General features: G+C 43.8%; 1 protein-coding gene across 1 annotated transcript; it reads right to left on the reverse strand.

Moving 5' to 3' along the window:
• OSTN (osteocrin) lies at window positions 1-23,283 on the reverse strand. Its single transcript, XM_032777373.1, has 5 exons — window positions 23,237-23,283; window positions 14,714-14,812; window positions 10,618-10,835; window positions 3,085-3,181; window positions 1-2,411 (listed from the first exon to the last, which is right to left on the reverse strand). Exons 2-4 carry the CDS (start codon window positions 14,810-14,812, stop codon window positions 3,097-3,099), a joined length of 402 nt encoding a protein of 133 aa, XP_032633264.1. The 5' UTR covers window positions 23,237-23,283; the 3' UTR covers window positions 1-2,411; window positions 3,085-3,096.
• Between the last annotated feature and the right edge of the window lie 2,605 nt (window positions 23,284-25,888).

The following is a 25,888-nucleotide window of genomic DNA, read 5'->3' on the forward strand; positions in this document are numbered from 1 at the left end:
GCATGTCACAGTATCATCATCTCATGTTTGCTAACCTCCATGCTATGTACAAAAACCTTGGCCAGCATTATTCGGCTGTGAGAACCGCAATGGTGCCCAGACTTACTCTTTTCTCTCCAGTTTTAACACAGATCTTTCACAGACCTCCTAATGCTTCCTATTTAGATAGGACTTTTCATCCATTGATTTAAAAAGTGCTTTGCAAACAAATTTAAGCCTCAGAACACCCTTTCGAGTTAGGCACTGGTGGATGAACTGAGACAAAGAGAGGCTACATGATTTGGCCATAGTAAAACAAGCAATCCAGTGGCAGTTTGGAAGAGAACCCAGGAGTCCTGACTCCCAGTTCCCTGCTATTACCAACATCCAACAGTCCTTCCCCAAGTTTAATGGTCTCCTGCACGGTGGAGATATTTCTGTACATGCCTGTAGACTGCAATATTTATCTGTGGTTAGAACAGAGAAAAGGGCTAACGCCGGCCAATAGTTATGCAGTACATTTTATTGTAACATAGTTTTAGCATCCCAACATAATGCATTAGCTCTGGATTTCTCCAGTCTGAACCTCCTCAGGTGTGTAACCAGGAGAAAGTCCCCCTCAGACTGCACGTTTAAAGAAATAAGCAGAATTCAACACAAATTTCAGCAGACCCCAGAAAAATGGGAGTAAATGAATGAGGCGACTCGTCATGTCTCAGGCACAGCCCTTCTTTCTTTCTGTAACATTGGATATTTCAGTCTGGGACTGTGATCGTTTGTGACTATGCTACAACATCAGTGGTTAAAAGATAATAGCTATATATATATATATATATATTTAAAAAAAGGCAGAGAACTGACAACCAAACCCATCTTTTCCTATCTGACAGAGAAAATTGGTGTGTGCCATCCCACGGTCCATTCAAAGGCAGATACAACAAACAGCAGAGCTATGTGGCTATAAAGGCCAAAGCGCCTTGGAGTACAGATTTGTGACAGGCTACAGCTATGAAATCCTATGAGGCCACAGCTTTGTAAGAATCGAGAAGTTTCCTAAACTAGAAATGTTGACAAAAATAAAGATTTATGTGAAAATTCCTTGTTTTCAGTTCCAGTCACGGGGAGTGGAGGGGGAAGGGAGGGTAGGAACTGTCAGGAAACATTAGTTCCTCTTGGGGAGTTGTCTGGATTCCTCCTTACTCAGCCAACTTTCCACTGGAGGCCAGTCTCCCTCCTCTGCTTAGTACATGAGATCAGAAGGTGGATGCTTAATTCACTACTCCACATAGGCCACAGCCCACCTGCCTAAAACTGGGTTTTGTGGCACATTGCTGCTTGCTGCCTTGCTTCAGTCACACCTAAAAGAAAGAGCCTGGTATGGCCCAGCCTCCTATGGTCCCATCCTGACATAGTTCCTTTCCTGGATGACACTATATGATTACTCCTGATGACAGATTGGTACAAATCACCCTTGGAGTTTGGATCCTGATCTGAGCTATCCAGCCATCTCTCCTTTCTTTGTAATGGACTGGACCCAAATTCCAGCACTGAACACCCCCAGCTTCAGGAAAAATCAGATCTGGATGCAAATCCAAACGCTGAAATTGAGCCACATCTCTGTCCCAGGTCATGTTTTGCAGAGTGAGAGAAGGAAGAAGGGGTGAAATCTCCTTGTCCTAACACTTCAGGGAGCTAAAGCCAGGTGCTCTATGAAGATGGCTCAGGGGCCGTGTCACCTCCTACTTGGAGGGCACCTCCAGTTCATCCCACATATGTACAAGAAGGAGTGAAAGGAACTAATCAGCCCAGAGGTGTAAGGGAAGTAACAGCCTCACCAAGTTTCAGCATCTGTCAGATGAAAAGATTCATGACATAGATACAAGAGAGGTGAGGGAAAGATTGTTACAAGCATCAGGCTAAATCCTAAGGTATTTACACAGGCTTTATTCGGTAAACTCCTGCTGACATCAGTAAAAGTTTTGCTTGAATAAGGACTGAATAAAAGCTGGATTTGTCCCCTTAAGCCACATGAAACAAAAAGCCAACCCTCTTGAGTGAAATTTACAAAGCAATTCTGCCTTCCATGGAGTGCTGTTGGCATCTCTAAAAGTTTTATTTTTCTTCAAAAATTCTAATAGTCCTTGCTAGGATAAGAAACTTTTATGAGTTTAAAAAAAGATAATCATGCAGTGAAATTATATACACTCATTTTCTGTTCCCTTTTATTATCAGACCAAAACGTCGCTGTGAGAATGTTCTGATCTGATGGATTGAATCTGTTACTGTTTGTAAAATACAATGTGAAATAGATTTTGCAGCAGGTCAAGTCCTTAAATGTTGAATCATTAATCAATGACGAGACACACTGTGAAGCATCTTCCATATCTCTGTGACATTCCCAATACAGCATCAATCATCCAGCATAGATGCACCTGCAGAAAAAAAAGCAGTGAAAGTTGCATTATCCTAGTCAGAAACTCAAAGCCCCAGACAAAGATACTCTAAAAAGGTCTATGAAAGACAAGCAAAGTTAGGTATATTGGATTTGTTGTGGGGGTTATAAATTCCTAACTTTTTTTGGCATCAAAGCTAAATACACAGAGCTAAAGCAATGTTATATAGAATCATAGGAAACTCAGGCTGGAAGGGACCTCAAGAAGACATCTAGCCCAGCCCTCTGCACTGAGGCAGGACCAAGTAAACCTGGCTCACCCCTGATAGGTGTTTGTTCGACCTGTTCTTAAAAACCTCCAATGACAGGGATTCCACAACCTCCCTTGGGAGCCTGTTCCAGAGCTTAACTACCCTTAAAGTTAGAAAGTTTTTCCTAATATCCAACCTACATTTCCCTTGCTACTGATTAAATCCATTACTTCTTGTCCTATCTCCAGTGGACATGGAGAACAATTGATCACAGTCCCCTTTATAACAGACCTTAACATATTTGAAGACTGTTACCAAGTCCCCCCTCCTGATGACATGAAGTCATCTTTCCACAGATTTGACCTCCAAATCCCACTGACATCACACGAGCTTGCAGGTCTGTAACCGAGAGCAGCACTGGATCCCAGGTGCCTGAACATTGCTTTGGTGAACCTGACTTACTTGCACCATCTGCTAACCTCTGGTGCTGGTTAGACGATTCGTTCCGATTCGGTCTAGAGGAATTCCAAATCGTCGCTTGGGCAACTCCACCACCTTCCTGCACAAAAGAACAGGGCAAAAACTGGTAAGGATACTTCACAGGAGTAACCTAAAAATGTTTGCATCTTTGCTTCCTCCATTTCACACCTGTCTTGGCAATGGGGTTTGGTCAGGGCAGCTCTGTTGTTAAAGATGGAGGTTCTGGACAGTTACTCAAAATAAGGTGTTTTGCCTTTCATAAACTGCAGCCTCTATAAGAAAACTACCCCTGCTGGGAGCATAGGGTTACAGCTGTTTACAGAAAGGCTGAATTTGGTCTTTTATCCCCATTTGGTAGTTGTTCATCAACTATTCAAAGAAGAGGAAAAAGATTTTTAAAATGTAAATGGGAATAGTATTTATGCAAAGTTTCATTCACCCATGGGGAACTCATTGCTGCAGGATATTATTAAGGCAAATATCAAATATTAAGTTACAAAGGCTGGGAAACCTTATTTTTCAGGCCTGTCCTCCTCCAAAGTACAATGGTGCACAGTCAGGTATTTTGTGGGGTTTTATATGCTGAAGCACTCAGCATTGTCCACTGTCAGAGACAAAAACACCAAAGGCAATGAACCATCAGTCTGAGTCACTGCAGCAAATCCGACCTTGCCAATGTGTCACAGCAAAACTGAATAGTTCCTCCAAATGTTGGAACCAGCAGGAAAATAATGAGAAGGATGGACTCGTCTTCTAGTGTCAAAGAAGCAACAGATGTTGTGTTGGCACAACTGATGTTCCATCCTACATGACCTGGGGTAAGTACACTCCCATTATGCCTTCTTCTGCTCTTCTTCGTCCCACTCCTGATCTGCCCCCTCCCTCCTCTGCTCCCAGTGTCCCTTGCACCAGAGGCTGCAGCAAAGATGCTGGAGAGGGGTCTCTGCACCTGCTGTAGTAGGCCACAGGCTGGGGTCATTCTGTGGGGATGGAGGCCTCCCATATGGCCCCTTTGCACCAGCCAAGGTGGCGCAGAGGGCCGCATGGCAATGCTGAACCGATCCCCCTCTTTTCATGTTGCTCATGAAACAAGACTGTAAAATGAAACCGATTTCGCTTCCTTGTCTCCAGGTTCCCAGTCTGCACCCAGCCCTGCCCCTGGCTTCCCCCAGGCCCTCTCCCTGTCTCCTCTGAACTCACTCTCCCTTCCCCGCTTCCTCTTGCCTCTCTCACACCACCAGTGAACAGTTGCAACTTTGTCAGCTTTTCCTGCTGACCCTGACGGGCCTCTCCTCCCACTGGTAGGCTGCTGGCTGCACACTCGTGCCAGCGCCGTTAGCAAGGAGCAGCACTTGCTGGCATGCACCGCGTGTTGCTCCAACCATCTTTGGCAGCCCCAGGGAATCCACAGGAGCATTCCCTTGGCCCGCAGGCGAGGCGGAGAACGTTACAGGGCCAGTGTTAGTAAAAACCAAGGCCTTTCGAGGAAAGAGGGCTGGATCCACAGTTACGTTTCAAACCCACAGAGTTCCAGGCCCTTTGAAATCTCCTCAGACCTGTTCCTCTATCTTCAACTCAAACAGCAGCAGCTCAGCTCTGCGGTCAGCCAGTAGCTTACTAAGTATAACTCCAGGGGGGCCTTCTCACTGAAAGCACCTCCTCCCTGCTGTCCATTTAATTCATTCGAAACGAAGGGCAGGATCTGAGCCAAGCTCTGCTCCGTTCGACTGTCCAGAAGCCCCTTACATCCGGGGCTCCCATGAAGACCACTTGCCCTTTCCCTAAACTCTGCAGATGCCCAGCTCTTCCACCACGTTCCCTCCCCCTACCCCATATGGAGTGACCAAGCCCAGAAAGGTTATGGGGCAGGACGGTAGATGGAGGTGGAGCCAAGTCCCTAAAGGTCTGAAAATCAAGGCCAGAGAGGAATTACTGAGGGAGACCATAGGGAAGAGAGGGAGGGGGTGTGACTAAGAGGAGTGGGATGGGAAATAGAGGGTGAATCCCAGGAAATCAGCCTGACTGCAAGCCACGGCTATATGCCAGGGTGAACAAAGAGTTAACTTAAACTCAGCTCCTCACTCCCCTAGAAGACGGGCTCAAGGGGAGGGTGGTAAGGAGGGGCAGATGCCTTAGGCAAGGTCCGACTCCAAGCTCTGGGGGCCCAGGTCTGGGCTGAGCCCCAGGGTGGGCAGGGCTCTATGGGCTGAGTACTGCAGAATATTGTGTGTTACTTTCTTGTGATAAACACTAAGGGGCTGATCCTGTCCTCCCAGATAACACTGTGGCAGCACATGGGGCAGGACACGCACATCGACAGGCCGCAGGTGAATTCCCCCGGTGCAGAAGGAGCGTTGGGTTAATGCCAGGGGCAGGGAGAGAGTAGCCATAGAGCTTTGAGCTGCAGTCAAATCTGTAGGCAGCTCTGGGGGCTGCTCTAACTTATGTCAGAGGCCATTTCAGCAGCCCAGAAGCTGGGTGCTTCAGCAGTGGTCTATGGTCACTTCTCCCCTTGCCCTGCCTGTCCTGGGGCAAAGGCTTTCCTGGCTGTGACTTGGGTTTTTTTAAAATCATTCTGTGTAATCACTTCACTAGCTTTCAAACATTAGGTTGCAGGATGCTCTCTGAAATGAAGTGCACGTGGTGAGGGTGATCCATTGTTCCGGACATTTCAAATAGAGTCCGCAAATCATGGGGGGGTGAGAGGGTAAGGTACAGGGGAGAAGCATCATGCAGGGGTAGAAAGGATGAAATAGAGGAGACCTAATAGCTGTTTTCCAGTTTCCTTTCTAAAAATGGTTGTTTGCAATGCAACGTTTAGACAACTCAATAGCCGCAAACATGAGCATGAGATTTCAGTCATTGGTTTTAAACAAACAGAACCAAAAGGCGAGATATTCCTAGCTAAACCTTCCCTTGTGTCTTTCACCCTGACCAATACGGCCACGCAGGCAGGAAAAACAAAACAATGTTTCATGAAAAACTTAGCATGGTTTTTGAGAGTGGAAGAACTCGCATTTCACCCATAAAAGCACTGCCACTTTGCAATAAAAACCATGGTGTTTCTGCAAACACCTAGTGAATTCCCACCTGGGGACTAATCCTAATTTTTGTCCTTGGAGAAACTTTACAAAGAGATGGAGGACTGGAAAATGAACTCTCTTCACTCTCTTGGCTCTTGTCTTCACTAGGAAACACGGCATGTCCTTAACTCCAGGTAGCTACAGTGTAAAATCCTAGTGAAGATCGGGCAGTTTGAAGTTTTCACAAGAGTTAGTGGATCAAGGTAAACCATAGGATCCCCCAAAGTCTTTAACTCGTCCTGCTAAAATGTGTGAAAACTGCCAGTTGCCCTGGTCTTCACTAGGGTTTTACTTTGTGTTAGCTAACTTGTGTTAAGAACACACCTTTTTTCCCTGAGAGGGAATCAGAGGCATCAGGGCAGTGTGCAGTTCTGTGCTCTGTCTGTGTTTGGTTGGCTATAAGGAGGACTTAATTTTCCAGAGCTGTCAATCTGCTGCCTTTCAGTATCGCTTAATTCACTGTAAAACTGGAACTCAAAACCCAAACTGTCACAAAGATCCCAGGCCCGGACTAACCAAGGTGCACTCAGTGCACTTGCAGAGGGACCCATCTCTGAGGAGCCCCCAGCCACCAGAAACCCCCCCAAACCAAGTAGCGCTATGACGCTGTGCCCCAGCTCACAATGGCACTCACTCAGATTTGGCCTGGCTGCCCCTCCATCATGTCAGAGGAGTGGCCAGGCCACGCGTGGGAGCGTAGAGATTGGTGATGGGAGCCAGCAGAGCTGGGTGGCTGGGATAAGGAGGAGCCATTGTCGCCCAGAGTGGAGTGCTGAGTTGTGGGGATGTGCCGGTGAGTGGCCAGGAGGGTCCTGTGGGCAGTGGGTGTGAGGGATATGGGGCAAGTGCTGGGGGGCAGTGGGGTTGGGGAACGGGATGTTGGTGGTGAATGGGGGATGCTAGGGACTGCGGCTGGTGGGGCTGCAGTGTTGGGGGCTGCAGTCAGCGGGATGTAAGTCAGGGCTGCTGGGATGTGCGTGGGGGAGCTCTCAGGATCAGTGGGGGCTGGTGGAGGGTTGTTGGGATAGATGTGAGGTGAGGGGCATTTAGGGGGTCAGTGTGGGGCTGGGTACGTAAGGGATGGTAACAATTTAAGGAATCTGGGGAGCCCCCCAATTTCCATAGTGGTCAGGGTCCCAGAATTCTTTAATTTGGGCCTGATATTTCCCATCGAAAGCAGGTTCAGAGAAGGGCTACTAGGATGATCTGAGGAAGGGAAAACCTGTCTTATGAGAGAAGACTCAAAGAGCTTGACTTGTTTAGCCTAACCAAAAGAAGGCTAGGGGAGATCTGATTGTGCTCGATAAATACATCAGAGGGATAAATACCAGGAAGGGAGAGGGATTATTTAAGATAAGTACCAATGTGGACACAAGAACAAATGGATATAAACTGACCATCAGGAAGTTTAGATTTGAAATTAGACCAAGGTTTCTAACCATTAGAGGAGTGAAGTTCTGGAACAGCCTCCCAAGGGGAGTAGTGGGGGAAAAAGACATATCTGGCTTCAAGACTAAGCCTGATAAGTTTATGGAGGGGATGGTATGATGGGATAGCCTAATTCTGGCAATTAATTGATCTTTGACTATTAGCGGTAAATAGCCCACTGGCCTGTGATGGGATGTTAGATGGGGTGGGATCTGAGTTACTACAGAGAATTGCATCTGACGAAGTGGGTATTCACCCACGAAAGCTCATATTCCAAAACGTCTGTTGGTCTGTAAGGTGCCACAGGATTCTTTGCTGCTTTTACAGAGAATTCTTTCCTGGGTGCTGGCTGGTGAGTCTTGCCTACATGCTCAGGGTTTAGCTGATCGCCATATTTGGTGTCAGGAAGGAATTTTCTTCCAGGGCAGATTGGGGGAGGCCCTGGAGGTTTTTCGCCTTCCTCTGCAGCATGGGGCACGGGTCACTTGCTGGAGGATTCTTTGCAGCTTGACGTCTTTAAACCATGATTTGAGGACTTCAGTAGCTCAATCATAGGTTAGGGGTTTGTTACAGGAGTGGGTGGGTGAGATTCTGTGGCCTGCATTGTGCAGGAGGTCAGACTAAACGATCATAATGGTCCCTTCTGACCTGAAAGTCTATGAATCTGATTCATTGGAACAAAGTTAAGGCGTTTTATGGTTGAGCTGATCCCTCTTGTGGCCATCTGCAGCAATGACAGGGACTTTCAGCCCATCCTGCCGAGCGTCTGTCTGCAGAGCTTCTGTGCATCTTCACCTGTCGGCCAAGCAGGCCTTGGTATTGGGCAGGAAAATCAAAAGGAATTTTGTTTAAAAACATTATTTGTGCCTTGGTGATGCTTACTGGAGTCTCCATCGCTTCAATCTCATCTAAAAGCTCATCTTCTCTTGTTTTTGTCTATGCTTTCCAAGGCTTCTTAACATTAACAAAGAATAGGTGAAATCCGGGACAAAGTGAATGGCCACTTTGCCATTGACTTCAGTTGGGCTAGGATTTCACTCAATCTCTGCTGTAATTTTCTTCTATGTGAGCGTATATCACGGCACTGTATTAATGCATCCCGTAAAGTCTTTTTCAGCGTTTGAGAGCTTTTCAAGCCATTACATTCAGGATCTCTAAACACCCTTGAGCTAAAGGTGTTACAGTAGCAGGCTATCATCCCATGGAGAAGGCAGAGACTCTGGCATTGGTTTACACGTGCCCTAGTATATATGCTAAGAAACATTTTGCATTTGGTCTACATGACCAAACAGCATTCCCTTGGTCTATACACTCGTGTGATCATTGTATAGGGTGATCCGAGGATGCTGGGTAGAACAGTAGCTGTGTAAAACGTAGTGATCAGAGAAACTCAAAAGGCTTCAACGTTTGGTTCATCCAGGAGCCAAAAGCTTGTCTGCTCCTCCGAGCAATGAAACCCTTGAGGGTGAAACTGGGGCTGGAAATGTCATGAAAAGAGATATTTGGTGATACTCTGGCACTTCTGAGTTCAGCTAGACCTGGATGAAACTGGCTTTGATTTGACATATGTCATGAGAAATATTGGCCCATTTCTCAAACTTCCTCTTCCCCTTCTTCAGATATTTTGCTTTCTCTGTAATTTAGATCAAATCGATATTTTTATAACTAAAATATGAATTTCCACAGCTTCTTTTGAAAAAAGGGTTCATTTTTGCTCCCCAAAACAGCCAAATTTTGCTTAAAAACCCCACGCACTTACTGAAGTTATTTTTTTTCACAGAAATGGGCACATTTTGATTTCATAGTGAGCTGGAAGGGCAAAAAACCCTGCCTGAGGTTTAAATCATTTCACCTTTCACCCTCTACTGGCCAGAGCCTGGAAGTGCAGAGCTAGTATTAAAGCTGGTTAATTGCAAAAATGTCTGTGGAAAAACCAATTTTGGAAAATGTTGGCTAGCTCTAGTGAATATTTTTCACTTCCAAATTAAACATAATCAGCCAAACTTTTACAGAACTCAGTAAAAATTCTAGTTCCAGGTTTGTGGTGAGTTTTGGGTGAAGGCTTGGATCAGGTTTTATTTGATCTTAACTTTGTTCACTCATCCATGTGAAGGCCCCTCTCCAGCAAATCACTTAAGCAAGTGCCTAACTTTAAGCATGTCACTAAGTATTTTCCTGGATTGGGGCTGAAAGGTGAGGAAAGATGGTCACCAGCAGCAAATAGCAGGGGAGGTGAAAGAGAGCGATCTCAGTGAGCACTTTCCGTTCCAATGAACATCAGACATCCTGCAAGTCTTGCCCAGCAGCCACACGCATCTCCTTTGCCTTCTTAGTTCTCATCTCCTTGGCTCGTTCCAACATAAAGCCCCATCTCCTTTTGGATGAACAGTCAAGATATCAGGCCTGAATCTTACCAGGTGCGTTGTAGGATAGGTACACTGTACGGGCTTTGCTCAGACCCTGTCTCAGTGAAACCAATAGACCAGGATCCTGGAGGCCTTACTCAAGATGCTGTCCTATCATGTACTGTCCATGACTTGTATGCACACTACAGTGTCGGTCAAGATTTGCTGTGTAAGATGCCCTTTCACCAGCCATCTGTTCTTGGAAACTTTTACCTCCCAACCCCCCCTTCACTTTTAAACCCCAGACAGTATATATTCCTTGAACAGTTTTACTGCCTATAGAGCCTTTTAAACTGAAGGGCCATTAACATGAATGGAAAAGGATGCGTTGGAGGAATAAGTTTACCTGGATGTCTCTTGTAGGTTGATTAGGGCTACAGGGATAAATCAGCTGCAGAGTGCATTATTTACCATAAATCTTGCAGCAACATTGAGAAGATGAGTAGTCTGCAGTGACTTCAATATACTGACAAATGAATTACCCACAGCCGATCACAGAACTAGCTAGCTAATGAAAATAAGTAGTTTACGTTTGGAAGGTCTATCTATCAATATTCTTTATAGCGCTCATCACTATATCATCCAATCACTCAGCTTACCTCTGCTTGCCTTTCAGATCTACCGAACTAGCAGAAAGCCTGTCAAGAGGAGACCCAAACCCTGGGAAACTTCTTTTCTTCTTGGTCTCAATCACGTCATTTTCCAGAGACACTAGCTCATCAAGAAGCAGTAGCTTAGCTGCCAGGTCAGTGGCTGACTTCTCTTCGCTGGATGCGGAATGTGCTTCCATGCTTAAGACTATGGAAGAGTCAAAGGGCTGCAAAGGAAGAGGGGATGGGTTTGCTCGATGTTTCTGTTTTAGCTACAAGAATTTCAATCAGCACAGTGAGCACAGTGGTTGGTACAGCCCATAAATACATTAAAACCGACAAATACTAAAGCTGGAGTAAATCATTGGAATGAGATGATTTCTTATGGAAAATTGGCCACTTTTCCAAGAGGAATTTTTTTAATGTCAGGTTGTTGACATTGTTGAAATTCTTCATTTTTCACAAAAAATTGAGTGACTTTGTAACTGAAATCTTGCTCTAAAATGTTGTTCAAAATGGTTATCAACATTTTTTATTTAGTGAAACCTGGGTTTTTGGTAAACAAAAACTTTCCATAATCATTTCAATAACAGTTTTTAATAATGTATTCAATATTTTTTTGAATTTCAATTAAATAATTCTATGAATTTTGGAGGGAAAATTAAATTTTTATTTTTAAACTCTTTGAAATGAAAACCGCTTCAAAACTCTGATATTTTCAGAAAACTAATTTTTGGTTTATGTCAGGGTTTCTCAAACAGGGCACGCTGCTTGTGTAGGAAAAGCCCCTGGCAGGCCAGTTTGTTTACCTGCCCCGTCCACAGGTCCAGCCGATCGCGACTCTCAGTGGCCATGGATTGCTGCTCCAGGCCAATGGGAGCTGCTGGAAGTGGCACAGGCCAAGGGGCATACTGGCTGCCACTTCCAGCAACCCCCATTGGCCCGGAGCAGCGATCCATGGCCACTGAGAGCCGCGATCGGCTGGACCTGTAGACAGGGCAGGTAAACGAACGAGCCTGGCCTGCCAGGGGCTTTCCTTACCCAAGCAGCGACCCCTTGTTTATGACCAGCTGTAATACATGTCTATACAGTATTTTTCATTCCAAATCACTTTACAAGTTTAACAAATTGTTATGCAAAGAATACATCAAAATCATTTCACCTAGCACTGAAAGGCTACCAATTCAGAGGTAGGGCATGGCATGGTAGCCTTATGCAAGTTTAAGACAGGAAATAAAGAACAGAGTATCCTCTTGAAACTCGCAGGGAATTTGGATAGGCAGGATGTTTTTTGAACTTCATTTAGCACACTTGATGATTGCCCTGTTCTGTTCATTACTTTTGAAACACCTGCCATTGGCCACTGTCGGAAGACAAGGTACTGGACTGGATGACCCATTTGTCTGACCCAATATGATTGTTCTTATGACATTAAGTTTAACACCCTTACTAGACTATATTTATGCATATTGGGTAGCTGACAAATACTGACTGACCTCTGTCAATACCGAAGACATAAAAACAGACAATGAAACAATTTGCTCTGCTTTGTAAGAGACAAAAAACATTGCTCCATGGTTAGCCTTTTTAAAAACAGATGTAAAGCTGATCCCTGACCACTTTTGGTCATTAAAGAATCTGTGGCACTTTTCAGCAGATTAAGAATGTTAGCCTCAGTGCCCTTGCTCAACGATAATGTGGGAGATTATTCTCTGCCTACTTCAAATTCCCCATTCACTTTCAGTTGGACACAGTCTTCTTCTTCATTTCCTGACCTAGACACTGGTTTTATTCTGTTGTGTGAATATGCTCGATTCCAAGGGAGGCAGCATTTCAAAGCCAATACATGTCTCCTTCTCAGAGGACAGCACCTTGACACGGTGGGAAGGCTGATAGATATGCTGGTGGGAACTTTAACTCCTGGTAGGGCCACCCAAGCCATACAGGTCAAAGGATAGGGACCAGAAGAAAGGCTGCTATTGGTCCCCTAGGTCAGGGATTGAGTGATAGGCCAATAACTTGTCCTTGTGAAAGAGTGAAGTTAGAAACACAACAAGGGAGCCATCCCAGTAAACAGCCTGAAAGACGGGGACAAGGCTGTCTTGTTCATGGTTCCTGGGATATCTTGGTCTGATATCTCAGGAATGATTCAGATTCAGATATAAAGGTAAGATAGTAGCAGAATTTTTTCTGTAGTTACTGTAAGAATATCCACATTCATGCTTCCTATGTTTGAAAAATGCAGATGAATTACCTAACCTCCTTCCTTTTGTGCTTCCACTGTGCGTATTCAGGGAGCCAGTCAGAACTCATTAAAGAATATCTCATTAGGTTGGATGGTCATAGATTGGATGAGGAAGTGGAACCCACTGCTAAGGATAGAAAGGATGCCCCTGAATCACTGCATTATACTGCAATATTTGTAAAGTGTGTAATCTGGAACGAATGGGCTTCCCTTGATCTTAACAAGCCATCAGGGAAATTCTACAAGTCCATCTACACGTAGAGCTATGTGAACTGTATGCACTCCACATCGATCACAGGTAGGATGTGTTTATTAGGTTGTTTGAGGGTTTAAGAGTAGTCCATTTAGGAAACTCTTTTGCACACGTGAACACTCATCTGATGAGACTTTAAGGAAGATTAAAAATCTTTCAAGGAAACTTGAAAGCTTTCACCATTTAAAACCCTTCATATATAGCCCACTTTAACAGAAGATCTTGCCAGATATTAAGGAAAAATCCTTGGAAGCTGAGACCACTTCAAAATTATAAACTCCTGATGGCTTTTAGGGCTGGTTGCAATTTTTCCATCAAAATTGTTTTTTGACTGAAAAAATTTTGTTATCAAGGGGTCAGCTTTCTGCAGAGAAATTCGACTTTGTCAAAGAAAGGAATACTCCAAAACAGAACATATTGATTTAGAAATGCTGTTTCAGACCCAGATGGGAGTTGTTTGGGTGTCTTATGAATCTATTCTCCTCTGTGCTGGTCTTCGGACTAGACTGCAGCTCCCATGTTGCATTGCAGTGGCACAGCAAGAGGGCAGATCATGATGCATCATGGGAAATGTAGTCCGACCAGGGAGTCCAGCCTACAGAAGAGACTGATAGCCAGCGGCACTCAAACTACAATTCCCCTGATACACTGGGGTGCCATGTCTGAATCAATATCTGTTGAGTTTTGGCTCTCATTTTTTCAGTTTTTGATTTTTGTACTAAAAATTTGGTTTTCTATGGAAAAAATAAAAACATTTCCCTACCAGCCGTAGTGTATTTTAATTTCTCCACTAAAGAGTGCCCAAAGTGTGGCCTCTGGGTCAGATGTGCCCCATTCATGTTTTATGGTGTGGCCCACAGAATCCCACAGCTTTCATGGGCAGGTGAAGCATGGCAGGACCATAGGTCTCCATCCAATGCTCCTTCTTGATCCAGCTGAAGTCCACTCAAATAAATAAGCAGGATGATATGTGGCTCTTTGGCCTGCACAGGCTGCACCTGCTAAAGAACAGCGTGGTGCAGTCCCTGGGCTCCTGGAAAGATGTCAGGGAATCCAACATATGAGCAAAGTATTTGCCCATTTACTCTACTCAGTCTCCTTGGAGCTGGGTAAATCATCACAACTTTTATCTGATGAATTTCACCTGTTTGTCTCTTGATTAACAGATCCCCATCTTCCTCAGATCTCCATCCAATACTCCCCACTGTGAATAAGTGGTCACGGATGGGGCACAGAGGGTGCCAGTCTTGCATCCTTCTCCCCTAATCCCTGGCCAGAATAGCTGGTGCAAAGAGAGGAGAGGGGAAGTTACTCTTGGTGGGATGAAGTACCCTACTCTTCCTTCTCATAGCGAGTGAGTGGTGCGGGAGACACTGTGACTCTGGTTCACACATCATCCTCTCTTCTGCTCCTGGGGCAGTGCAGCTCTGTGCCACCCTTTACACTTGGCACACGGTATCGTCACAGTCTAACTCGAACACTGCCCTTAGAGCCCACTGCCCATCTCATCCCCGTCCTAAGGAGATACCTGTCTCTCCAGCTGTCCCTGGCTTCGAGCTCCCTAGGAAGGGAAGGTGCATGCGGCAGTGTCAGGAATAGCCTCTTACCTGCGGAGTTGCCTCAGCGAGGATAGCAGTACCGGTGTGCCACCGCAGCAGAGTAAGCACCAGGACAGAGTGCACCACCCCAAACCGAACCTGCAGCATCTGCAAAGCAGAACAACCTATTGAATCACTCCCCACTGACACGCACAGAGGAGGAAGGGTACATGACAAGGGCAGCAATGAACAGTTACAAGGACAAAGATGAGCCAGCCCCAAACAGACCAGACACATGGAGGGGAAATGATTTAGAATCATAGAATCATAGAATCTCAGGGTTGGAAGGGACCTCAGGAGGTCTTCTAGTTCAAATCCCTCCTCAAAGCAGGACCAGTCCCCAACTAAATCATCCCAGCCAGGGCTCTGTCAAGCCAGCCTTAAAAACCTCTATGGATGGAGATTCCACCACCTCCCTAGGTAACCCATTCCAGTGCTTCACCACTCTCCTAGTGAAATAGTTTTTTCTAATATCCAACCTAGACCTCCCCCACTGCAACTTGAGACCATTGCTCCTCGTTCTGTCATCTGCCACCGCTGAGAACAGTCTAGATCCATCCTCTGTGGAACCCCCTTTCAGGTAGTTGAATGCAGCTATCAAATCCCCCCTCATTCTTCTCTTCTGCAGACTAAACAATCCCAGTTCCCTCAGCCTCTCCTCATAAGTCACGTGCTCCAACCCCCTGATCATTTTTTTTGCCCTCTGCTGGACTCTTTCCAATTTTTCCACATCCTTCTTGTAGTGTGGGGCCCAAAACAGATGAGGCCTCACCAGTGCCGAATAAAGGCGAATGATGACTTGCCCAGGCCACTCAGCAGAGCCAGGAGCAGCCCCTGACTCATAGCTTAGTGCCCAATTCTGCTGTCCTTAGGAGCCGACCCAGCTCACACCATCCTGGCTGGAAATCTTGCCATTGATTTGAATGGGAGTTGGGTTGGGGCCTCCAGCCCCAGAAGAAATCTGCTAATCTGTTTATTAATCTTCTTTCCATGCTCAGCCCCAGAAACATAATTCAGCTCTGACTCTGCCACTCTCTGTTGACTCTCCTGCTGGAGCTGGCTGTGTAAATACATTCTGATGATGTACAAGAGTTGTTTTATCCTGACTTTCGCAGATCTCTCACGAGATCGGGCAGAATGTACCCAGCAGAAATGTTTGACTTTGCTCTTGTTTCCCACACCACAAGAGAGATGAAGCAAAGTACTTGGACTCCTGGTTTCAAAGTCCAGCTATAACACGTATGTTCATTTCTCTTAGGATGACCAGATAGCAAGTGTGAAAATTCGGGACAGGGGGTGAGGGGTAATAGGAACCTATAAAAGAAAAAGACCCAAAAATCAGGACTGTGCCTATAAAATCAAGACATCTGGTCAGCCTAATTTCTTTGCTTCTCAAATGGGTTTTCCCTTAAGTGATCAGAATAACAAGCCACCTTGGCTATTATCTTTGTACTGACATTCGCTAGTAGCAGACGCTGTAGAGGAAGGTATAAAAATGGTGTTCATTTTAATTATTTTTACATGTGCTTTTGTTATCTGATTTCACACCCTTTTCTTTTGTCCATAAGGTTTAGGAAATGGCTGATATAAACCAGAACAACTCCAGAGGAGTTAAAGGAGAGAGACAAAGGAATGAATAAGGTGAGGCTGATGTGTCCACTCATTCTGAGCAGTGATCCAGAAGCTAACAGAGCTACACCAATTTACGGCAGTTGAGCATGTGGACCATGGTCCCCCCGTCCCTGTTGTGGTGCTTTATAATGTGTATTTTTGTACTTGGCTGTGCAATGAAAGGAAAAGTCACCATCTATCACCTTGCAGAGAACCACATCCTGATTATTTGGATATGGGGAAGTAAAAATAAATGGTGAGGTTAAATACACCTGTTTCATGTGGTTTAATGTCTGTGCTGGTCCCAGAGACCAAAGAGCTAAAAATGGCATCTGGGGCACTAATAACATTAAACACTATGGCACCTGCATCACAAAAGACATTTGATTAACCAGCTGGAACTCAACTCCGGCAAAATTAGAAGGAGCGGAAATTGTAGGGACTAAAGTCCTGCTTCTGCTCTCATTGAAGTCAGTTGCAAAAGTACGGTCTCATTGACTTAAATGGGAGCAAAATCAGGGCCAGCCTGAGCCCATCTTAACCCCACCACTCCTCAGCCCTGGCTTCTAAACCCTTCTGTATGAGGACAACGAGCGTGCTGCTCCCCTAAACGCTGTCCTCTCCTGCTGCAGAGAAGGATATTGGTTCCCCTGAATTTTGGGCCTGCTGAGGTGGGAGAAGGAAGCAGGATTTTCCCTTCTGTGAGTGATTTTGCCTTAAATCATTTTTGCCACTGAAAGCAAAGTCAAAGCCATTGATGATGGCGTCAGCTGAACTCACCACAGTCAGGGGTGTTACATTTGTGTATGTCAGACATGAATTTGACCCATCACTTTTAACCATATTCCCAGAGTTTAGCTATTTACACTAGTTACTTCACTTTCATCTGTTGTTCATCTATTGTATATTCCAGTGTTGCCTGAACAATTCCACTCAGTTCCTTGGTCATTTGGATTTTGTAGATGTCTGTTCCCCTTCTACTTGAATCATGACTCAAGCTTAATCTCAGGTAAGTGTTGAACGCTAGTGTTCTACCTCCCTACTCCAAAAGAGATGTGAAGTTAGATCTGAACTGCTCTGAGTAAACTTATGACTGCAACACAGCTCCTGGCAGGATTTGTCCTTCTTGTTGTAGGCTAGATTCCAATAGCTTTACTCATGCTGAGTAGCCCTTACTTGACAAATACTCCCACTGAATTCACTGGGTCTACATGAGGAGGTAAGGTGCTACTCCTTGTGAATGCATGTCTCAGAATCTGTGTTATCTGAAATAACAGATAAAATTGCATGTCTGAAATTTCGACATATTTATGGGTTTCACCCATATTTTAGCTCAAAACACAGCAAAGCTTAAATTCCTGGTGTAATTCAGCATCTTTGTTGGCGTTCCAATTAAAACAGATAAAAGAAAGAACATTTTTCTGCCATATCAAGACAGGATAAACAGCAGCAACCTCTGCACGTACCATTCGAAGCGCCTTTCCAACAGAAGGCCAAACCAAAGTAGAGCTCTTGACCATCCACAACATGGTAACTCCCTAACATCAGACCCGAGGGCTCTGCAGATATGTTTTTCTTTTTTCTTTTAATAAAAGCGAAATGACATCCCCAAGCCAAGATGGCTGAGCAAAAACCAGACAGTGTAATTCGTTGCAGAGTTCAAAACCATTCCCTATCAAAAATGTGAACAGCCATCATTGTTCTCTCCGACTCAGACAATCATATTTCACACCACTCTGAAGACTACTCTGAGCATAAATCACAAGGGGTTTATTTTTCCTGCTTGACAGTTAGCAACAGAACTGAGGCAAGACTCCATACGCTGCAGCACAATCTTTCACTCTCCTGCCATTGTGCATTGATTACTCTCTCACACAAATTTTAATAGCAACATTGTAACAGCTCTGCACTCCTCCAGAAATTTAGACCTTACTCTTGCAGTGAACAGGAGCAGGCAGGCCCCTGAAGTCAATGGGGCTTTGCTGGGATGTGCGTGTATGGTGTTCAAAGGAAGGATCAGGGTCACGGAGTGTCACATATTGCGCATCATAGACATTAGGCTCTTCATGACAACAGCATGAAAACTCAGATCTTCCCGCTTTAGAAGCATAGGCCTCTACTATTAGAGGTAAAGGAGAATCTCCATTACCGTTAGTCACACAGGGCCTCTGACATCACCCTTAGCAATTGTAATTCCATCCTGTAGAGGGCAGTGGTGTGCACACTCAGCAACCAGCTCATTGGTTTATGGTGGTTAAGTCATTAATGGCTATTAGCCAGGATGGGTAAGGACTGGTGTCCTTAGCCTCTGTTTGTCAGAGGGTGGAGATGGATGAAAGGAGAGAGATCACTTGATCATTGCCTGTTCCGTTCATTCACTCTGGGGCACCTGGCATTGGCCACTGTTGGTAGACAGGATACTGGGCTAGATGGACCTTTGGTCTGACCTGGTACGGCCGTTCTTATGTTCTTATGTTATGTTCTTATTGTACTATTTTGCAATTATTCAGGTGCCATCAAAAGTGGTCTGTTATTACCTGTGCTAGTTAAATGTATCATTTTGTGAGTCTCTCCACTAAGGGTCTTACTCGTTGTTAAGATGCAGATGGCAGAGTATTTCTGAAACAAGGATATGAGCTACTAACAGATGCACTGGAGGACCTGGGAAAAATCCTGCTCCCATTGAGGTCAATGGGCAAACTCACACAGATTTCCGTTGAAGCAGGACTGTGCCCTCAAGTGCATTCATTACCATAAAAGCCAAGATACTCCCATATCAGAAATGTCAGTGATTTCAGAAAGTTCTGGGAAGCCTTGCTTAAATGCAAGTGGAATTCTCAGTAATACCGTGAAAATGTATGACGAAGGGGAAAAATACCACTGCTGAATCCAGCACACAAATAGCTAAGCATTGCTCTTCTGTTCTCATCCCACAGATGAGATATGACACACTCTGCAGAAAGCAGTCCATTATAAAAAGACATTGAAGTATGGGACTCACTGGAAAATGCACTCCATAAATTATAAACAGTTAAAGCCAGATACCCTCTGTTGTTAATAATGCATTTGCTGAAGTAAGTTTTGATCTTTAAGTTTTGGAAATCCACGTCAATTCTTTTATTATATATATGATGCAGTCAGAATTAGCTTTCTCTATGATCATTTCAAACTCCCTTTTACTATTAATCTGGTTAGTGCAATGACTGTTCCGACCCCTGAGAATGTAGGGAAATAGCTCATGGCAGGCTTCGTCTACTTAAATCTACTAGGATTTTCCAAATCTCATATTTAAAATGGATGAACTTTGGCCAAGAATCCAAAAGTGATGAGTGACGTTGGGGGTCCATCTGGGGGGCTTCATTTTCAGAGGGCGAGTACTCAGCAATTTCTGAAAATCAGGCTCCTTCAAGGTGTCTGAAGATGAGCACCCAAAATCATGAATCATTTTTGAAAATCTTGACTTTGATGTATACCTTCACTCTAACAACACAGTTTTGCCAGTGCTTTATCCTCATTGCCTGTGTTCTCTTGCCATCTTGGCAATTATTTCCCTGCTATTTTGATCTATGTTAAATTGTGCTTAAACATTTTCTTGCATTTAAACTGTGGAAAGAATGGAGATGTGGTGAGAACACGTACATGTAGATGGTTGCTCTGGCTGGTTGCTCATAGACTTCAACTGGAAGTTTATCATCACACCAAAAATAGCAGCCTGGATTTTGTGGCACCAGCTACCCACCTGAATACAAGCCCTGTTATTCTTAGTGCACTAGCTGAAGTGGAGCTCGCAGGTGTCAGTCTCCCTGGGCTGGAAGGCTCAGTTCCGGCTGTACTGTAGATGTTCCTATAATAGCAACAGGCATTCTCTTTGCTTCTCTTCTGTAGCGGACTTGCCTGTGTAAAGGGCCTGATCCTCCAGTTATACAAATGGGAGAAGTCGCTTTACTTCAGTAGGCTACTCATGTGAGTAAGGGCTAAATCTCAGAATGTCAAATTCTCATCACTGCTACAGGATGTATTTTTAAGAGAAGTTTTTAAGAGGAGACTAGACCCTCCCGCCCCCGTGTGAACATCTGCACTCGCACCAGCATAAATCGGCAGTCACTCAGCTGCAGTCCATGGAGTTACACAGATGCAAAAGCAGTAGGAAGAGGATAATCAGGGATGGTCACTGTTTGCTTATTTGAATATTTTGTACAGCCCAAATAGTCCATGCGGGATATTCTAGGAACGTTTTCCTGGGAATTAGCAGGAGTTACACAATTTGGACAGCTTGCAAAGCTAAGAACAATCTGTACCTGACTATCACCAACCACGAACAAACATTTAATAACAGCAAATGAAAAACATTTTGTCTGAATGCAATCATGCTTGGACACCAAATGCATCAGCCACAAATGACTCTGAGAAAATCCACCTAGGAAAAAGTGCTAAATAAGCAGATTTTTTACAACATACAAGAAAAGAGCCATTAATGAGAAGCACCGATTTCCACCTTTGCTAAGTAAGATAATTGAAAAAACTTGATAGCATTATTGGTATGCACTATGGAAAACAAAACTTTATTAGACTGTTATCCGTTGCCAACAAATGCTCAGCTCCTAAATCATTTATATATTTACCAAATAAGCAGGCCAACTTTTCTAAATGTTTCTAATCACAGTTACATTTACTTTTTAAGACTTCTTTTTTAAAAAGTTTTGTTTGTTCTTCAGGATAAGAACTAACAGCTCTTCAGTGTCACAGGCTTGCATGCCTTCAGCATTTAAAAATAAAGAAAACAAATCTTTAAAAAAACCAGAAAAAGGAAATATACACAGAGGTGAAATGTACAGGGATATAGACTAGGTTTTTATTCACACATGCAGAGGAAATTTCTCTTTTCTTAACAATGGAGGGACATAGTGGAAGTTCTGTGTACAGATAAGTGCAGACTATGTTATTTGAGCAGAGTCTAGTGCCCATTACAACCAGTTAAAATATACTTCCATAATTATACAGATAAAGCTCTCAAGATCAGCTCTGAAAAAGAGAAGAATGTCATTACAGTGGTAAGATAAATGGCTCAAATATTAGCTGTGATGTAATGGATGATAGACATATATTACCCTTTTGAACAAAGATCGAAACTGATTATTGGTGAAGAAAAAATTGATATCTGGGTGAAGATGTACTGTAGGTTAAGTATCAGAGGGGTAGCCGTGTTAGTCTGGATCTGTAAAAGCAGCAGAGAATCCTGTGGCACCTTATAGACTAACAGACGTTGTGAAGCGTGAGCTTTCATGGGTGAATACCCACTTCGTCAGACGCAGTGGGTATTCACCCACGAAAGCTCACGCTCCAAAATGTCTGTTAGTCTATAAGGTGCCACAGGATTCTCTGCTGCCTGTACTGTAGATTGAAATTGTAGGTGATCTATTTCTTTGGGCAAACTCAGAAGAATATAAAGGTGAGTTACAATCATATTACAAGCAATCTGTAGACAGCTGATGCATGTTTTGAACTTGCTCAGTAAAATAACAGTCCTAGAACTCAGAGATACACTTAGCAGTTAGACAAAGTTCGAGTTATACAAATCCAGATCCATCTGAAATCAGCAGGGCAGGATTTTACCGGGTGTATTGATAAGCACCATTGATCCAAACAGTAAAACTTTGCACTTATATAATCTTGATAATTTATTTCACAGTGTTTTTATTTTATCCATAGCCTTCAAAGTGCTCTACAAAGAAAGGGCAGCAGGATCATCTCCATCATATAGATGGGAAATTGAGGTCCTGAGATGTTGTTAACTCACACCAGCGTCATGAATAATCTCCTGATTCTCAGCTCTATGTTCTACCCATTAGAGAGGATGCTGCTTCTAAAGTGAACAGCCAAATAAGCCGGTAGTGCATGCTCCTGTGTTTTAAGAACTGCAGAGATTTGAACCCCAATGAACAAAGCCCATGTTGGCTCCCCAAGAAAACTCCCCCTGTTCCCTCAACTGCCTCCAGAGTGCAGACCTGAAAGTTCTTTACATTTACACACTAAGTGACCCCAGTTATGGAGGCAGAAAGAGAGAGAGAGAGTGAGATTTTGAGCCCAGTACAAAGAAAGTGCAATTACAATCACTGGGCCAGACTATGTTTTCAGTTACAACAGTGCAAACCTGAGTTAGTCCAAATCTGGCCCATCATTGATATTAGGATGTCCCTTGATCCTTAATGTTCTTCTGTAGACTTAGGAGCTTTACAAAAGGAGAAGAATAAAGAACTTGCTGGCTAAGAGCTTTCCCTGATCTAATTTCTTCATCTTGTGCCTTAAAACATGTTACAGGTAACATCCATGTAAACATGTCACTAAAAATCCATTATTTATTAAAGCAAAGCCATCAATCAAGCTATTTAATTAGATTGGCTCTTTAATTCCTTTAGAGCCGTAAAATGCATTTGATTTATTCTGAGTAGAACATAACATTCAAATAGGAAAAATCAAGGAAAAACAAGTAAAATACCACTATTATCTAGCATCTAGAGAGCACCTTACATCTTCTAAGCACTGCATAAGCATAAAAGCAAAAAGCCTCTTTAATAGGGATGCGCTGTTTGACACTTCTTGTTTACTTGCTAATTCCTTAGCTATGGGAATTATGTTTCTGTTTTCTATTATTAATTCATTTCCAGTACCCAAATTACCAGGAGATGTGCGTCTTACTGTCGTACCCCAAAATGCCAAGAGGAATTGCACTTTTCCCATCATACATGTGCATGTGTGTATTTTGTGCTTGCTTGTTAATTTCAAAATGTTCAGTGTTCATATGCTTAACAAAGAAAGCAAATATTGAAAGAGTTTCTGTAAACAAAGCAGCAGACACACACAAAAATCCCAGACACCCCCTCCCCCAACCACACACACAGCCCAGTTCCTCACTTATCTTACCTTGCCTTGGATACAAGCAACCCCAACTTTGATGGATCTTGCTAGGATCTCCCACCCTAACTTATCCCTAATGCTCAGCTTTCTTTCAGAGTTTTTATAGTCTCTGCTGTAGGCTCCAAACTCCAATCCCTGCCTTTGCTTTCACTTACATCATTTCTAAAGATTTTCCACTGATCCTTGCCCTAAACCTTTCTCTCCCTCTCACTCACACACACACACACACTCTTGCCTCACATTTGTTATAGTTATTGCTTGGATCGAGCTGATTAGGTTGTAATTAAAGGTCTAGGTTTTTAAAAAAAAGAATCAGAGACATTCCTGGGAGAGGAATAATCTTTGGTATCATTACCTTTCCTCTGAGCTCTTAGCATTGCAACCAATAATAGAGAAAACATGATGTCCTGGAACGTCTTTAAACAACAGTGAATCATGGGACTACAGGAACGAACGTACAAGGGCAATACGTACTTTAGAGAGAAAAAATACAAATAGTGCATTTTTAGTAGCTGGTTATTGCTGTTGTAAATGAAATTAGGTGTATATGGAAAGGCAGGCTGCTTTGTACATCCGTCACAGGGACTTAGGTCTTTCAGTGGTATGAACTGTTATCTTCATTATTGTAACTGCAGCAGAGACTGGCTGTGAAAGCAGAGGGCCATTTTTATAGGCAAAGCCCTGGTGCCCATTTAGTTGCTTGAAATACCAGGCAAATATGAGTCTGTCATCTTCTTTATTGCCTGTCCTCCTTCTTCCATTTGCAGAATGCTTCATACAATGCAAAGTACTTTTTGTTCCCATCTTTAAGAAGCATAAAATTCCTGCTTGTGGAGAATCCATTGTATGAACATTTGCAGACCTCTTGTTTATTTGACAAAAGAAGCTGACCAATAGAGAATCTTTTTGTCACTGTTGTTGCTTTTATTTTGCAATAACCCTACCAAAACTCAGTAGATAACAAGAAGAAATTTTATGAGTAGCTTCTTCTTATGTGTTTGGCTTGCAAAAGTGTTCTGAAAACTTGGTAGCCCCAGAACTAAAACTACTGGCTCACTATCTGCCCTTATGAGGATGATTATAAAAGAAGAAATGGACAATATTTTAACCAGCTGTGAAAAAAAGTATAACTCCCTCTCCAGGCAAGGAGGACAGCAAAATGTGACAGAACTGATATAAACCACACAACTGGAAATGTCTGTTGCAAAATAACTTTCTTCCCAGCCACCTCTGGTTCCAAAGCTGTAGCCTTCCTTTCGGATGTGGAGTGAACCACTGTTATCCTTGCTTTTGTGACCTTACGATTAGGTGATGCAATGTGCTCTACATGGGGCTGCTACATCTTAAAGCCATTCAGAGAGTGAAGCTGGCATAGGACACAGCAACTTGCTTATGGAGCAGAGCATCTTGCTGGGAGCACGTGACACCTGTGCTCTGGGGTTGGCATTGGTCTCCGGGTGGAATTTAAGGTTTATAAAGCTCTAAGTGCTCTGGCATCAGCCTATTTAGGGACCACCTCTCTTGCCAGGTCACATTACCACAGCCCCAGTCAGCCAGGCAGCTCAAGCTAGATCCCCATATTATGAAAGAGTGGGAGCAGCTGGCAGAGTCTTCACCTTGTAGGCTCCAAAACCTCCCTCCCACACCCACAGATCCAACACAGAATCATAGAACATCTAAGTTGGAAGGGACCTCAGGAGGTCATCTAGTCCAACCCTCTGCTCAAAGCAGGACCAACCCCAACTAAATCAACCAATCCCCAACTAAATCATAGCCCAAATCTGGTGACTTTCTGGGCATGCTGCAAAAGACCCCTATTTGACAGGGCTGCTGGAGAAGGCTGAGGGCACTCTTCTAGATGATGAAGAGAGTAGGTGACTGGCTGACTGAGCTCCTGTGGAACTGCTGATTTTAATGCTGGTGACCTTTCATCTCATTGTATTTCTGTATAATTATGTTAGAGCACCTAAAGCCATAGACTGGCCTCTTTTATCTTAAATGCAAATAAAATAAATAATTCAGTTGAATGTAGCGTTTCTCAGCTCAGGGGCAATGGAGAAGAGGAGGTCATGAGATGTTGAAAATTCCATGGCAATCTGAGGCGAAGAAAATCTGGCTCCCCCTCTCTCCTGATGGCCTGACCCTTCAGGATCAAATATTTTCTGTCAAACTTTCAAAACCCACAAAATAAGTTAGTCAGGCTTGCCATCGTCGCAGATGCATGTTTTTTTACTCTTTTATAGGAAATGTAAAGGAGATGCAGAGCTTTTTGACATTGAATAAGAGGCTGCCAACTTGAAATGATTGAGAGACATTGGTCTGACCCATTCTATGTTCTTCTAATACTTGACAGCAACCAAAAAATTAAGCCCTGGAGGTGACTTTTCACCAAGGTGTGTCAGGAATTCATGTTAACAGGGACCCAAGGGTCCAATCAAAGTTCATTGAAGTCAGAGGGAGTTGGACTTGGCCCTAAATACCACATACAACAATGCACTGCAAAGTTACCCCACAGTGCAAGCATTTTTATTCAACATTGTCCAACATGTGCTGCCATTGGAGGGTTGGCCCTCTCTTCAGGCATGTCACTCAGCATCCCACAAACCTCTTTTCCATTTACTAAAAAAGCAGACGCATCCTGTGTATTTAAGTTTCCTC

The sequence above is a fragment of the Chelonoidis abingdonii genome, chromosome 8, assembly GCF_003597395.2.
Source record: "Chelonoidis abingdonii isolate Lonesome George chromosome 8, CheloAbing_2.0, whole genome shotgun sequence".
In the NCBI taxonomy this organism is placed as follows: Eukaryota; Metazoa; Chordata; order Testudines; family Testudinidae; genus Chelonoidis; species Chelonoidis abingdonii.

Coding starts and splice junctions, on each gene's coding strand:
- OSTN (XM_032777373.1), bottom strand. CDS start 14,812: ATGCTGCAGGTTCGGTTTGGGGTGGTGCACTCTGTCCTGGTGCTTACT. Junction 10,836..14,713: donor TCGCTGAGGCAACTCCGCAG/GTAAGAGGCTAT, acceptor CTTCCTTTGCAG/CCCTTTGACTCTTCCATAGT. Junction 3,182..10,617: donor GATCTGAAAGGCAAGCAGAG/GTAAGCTGAGTG, acceptor TCTTTTGTGCAG/GAAGGTGGTGGAGTTGCCCA.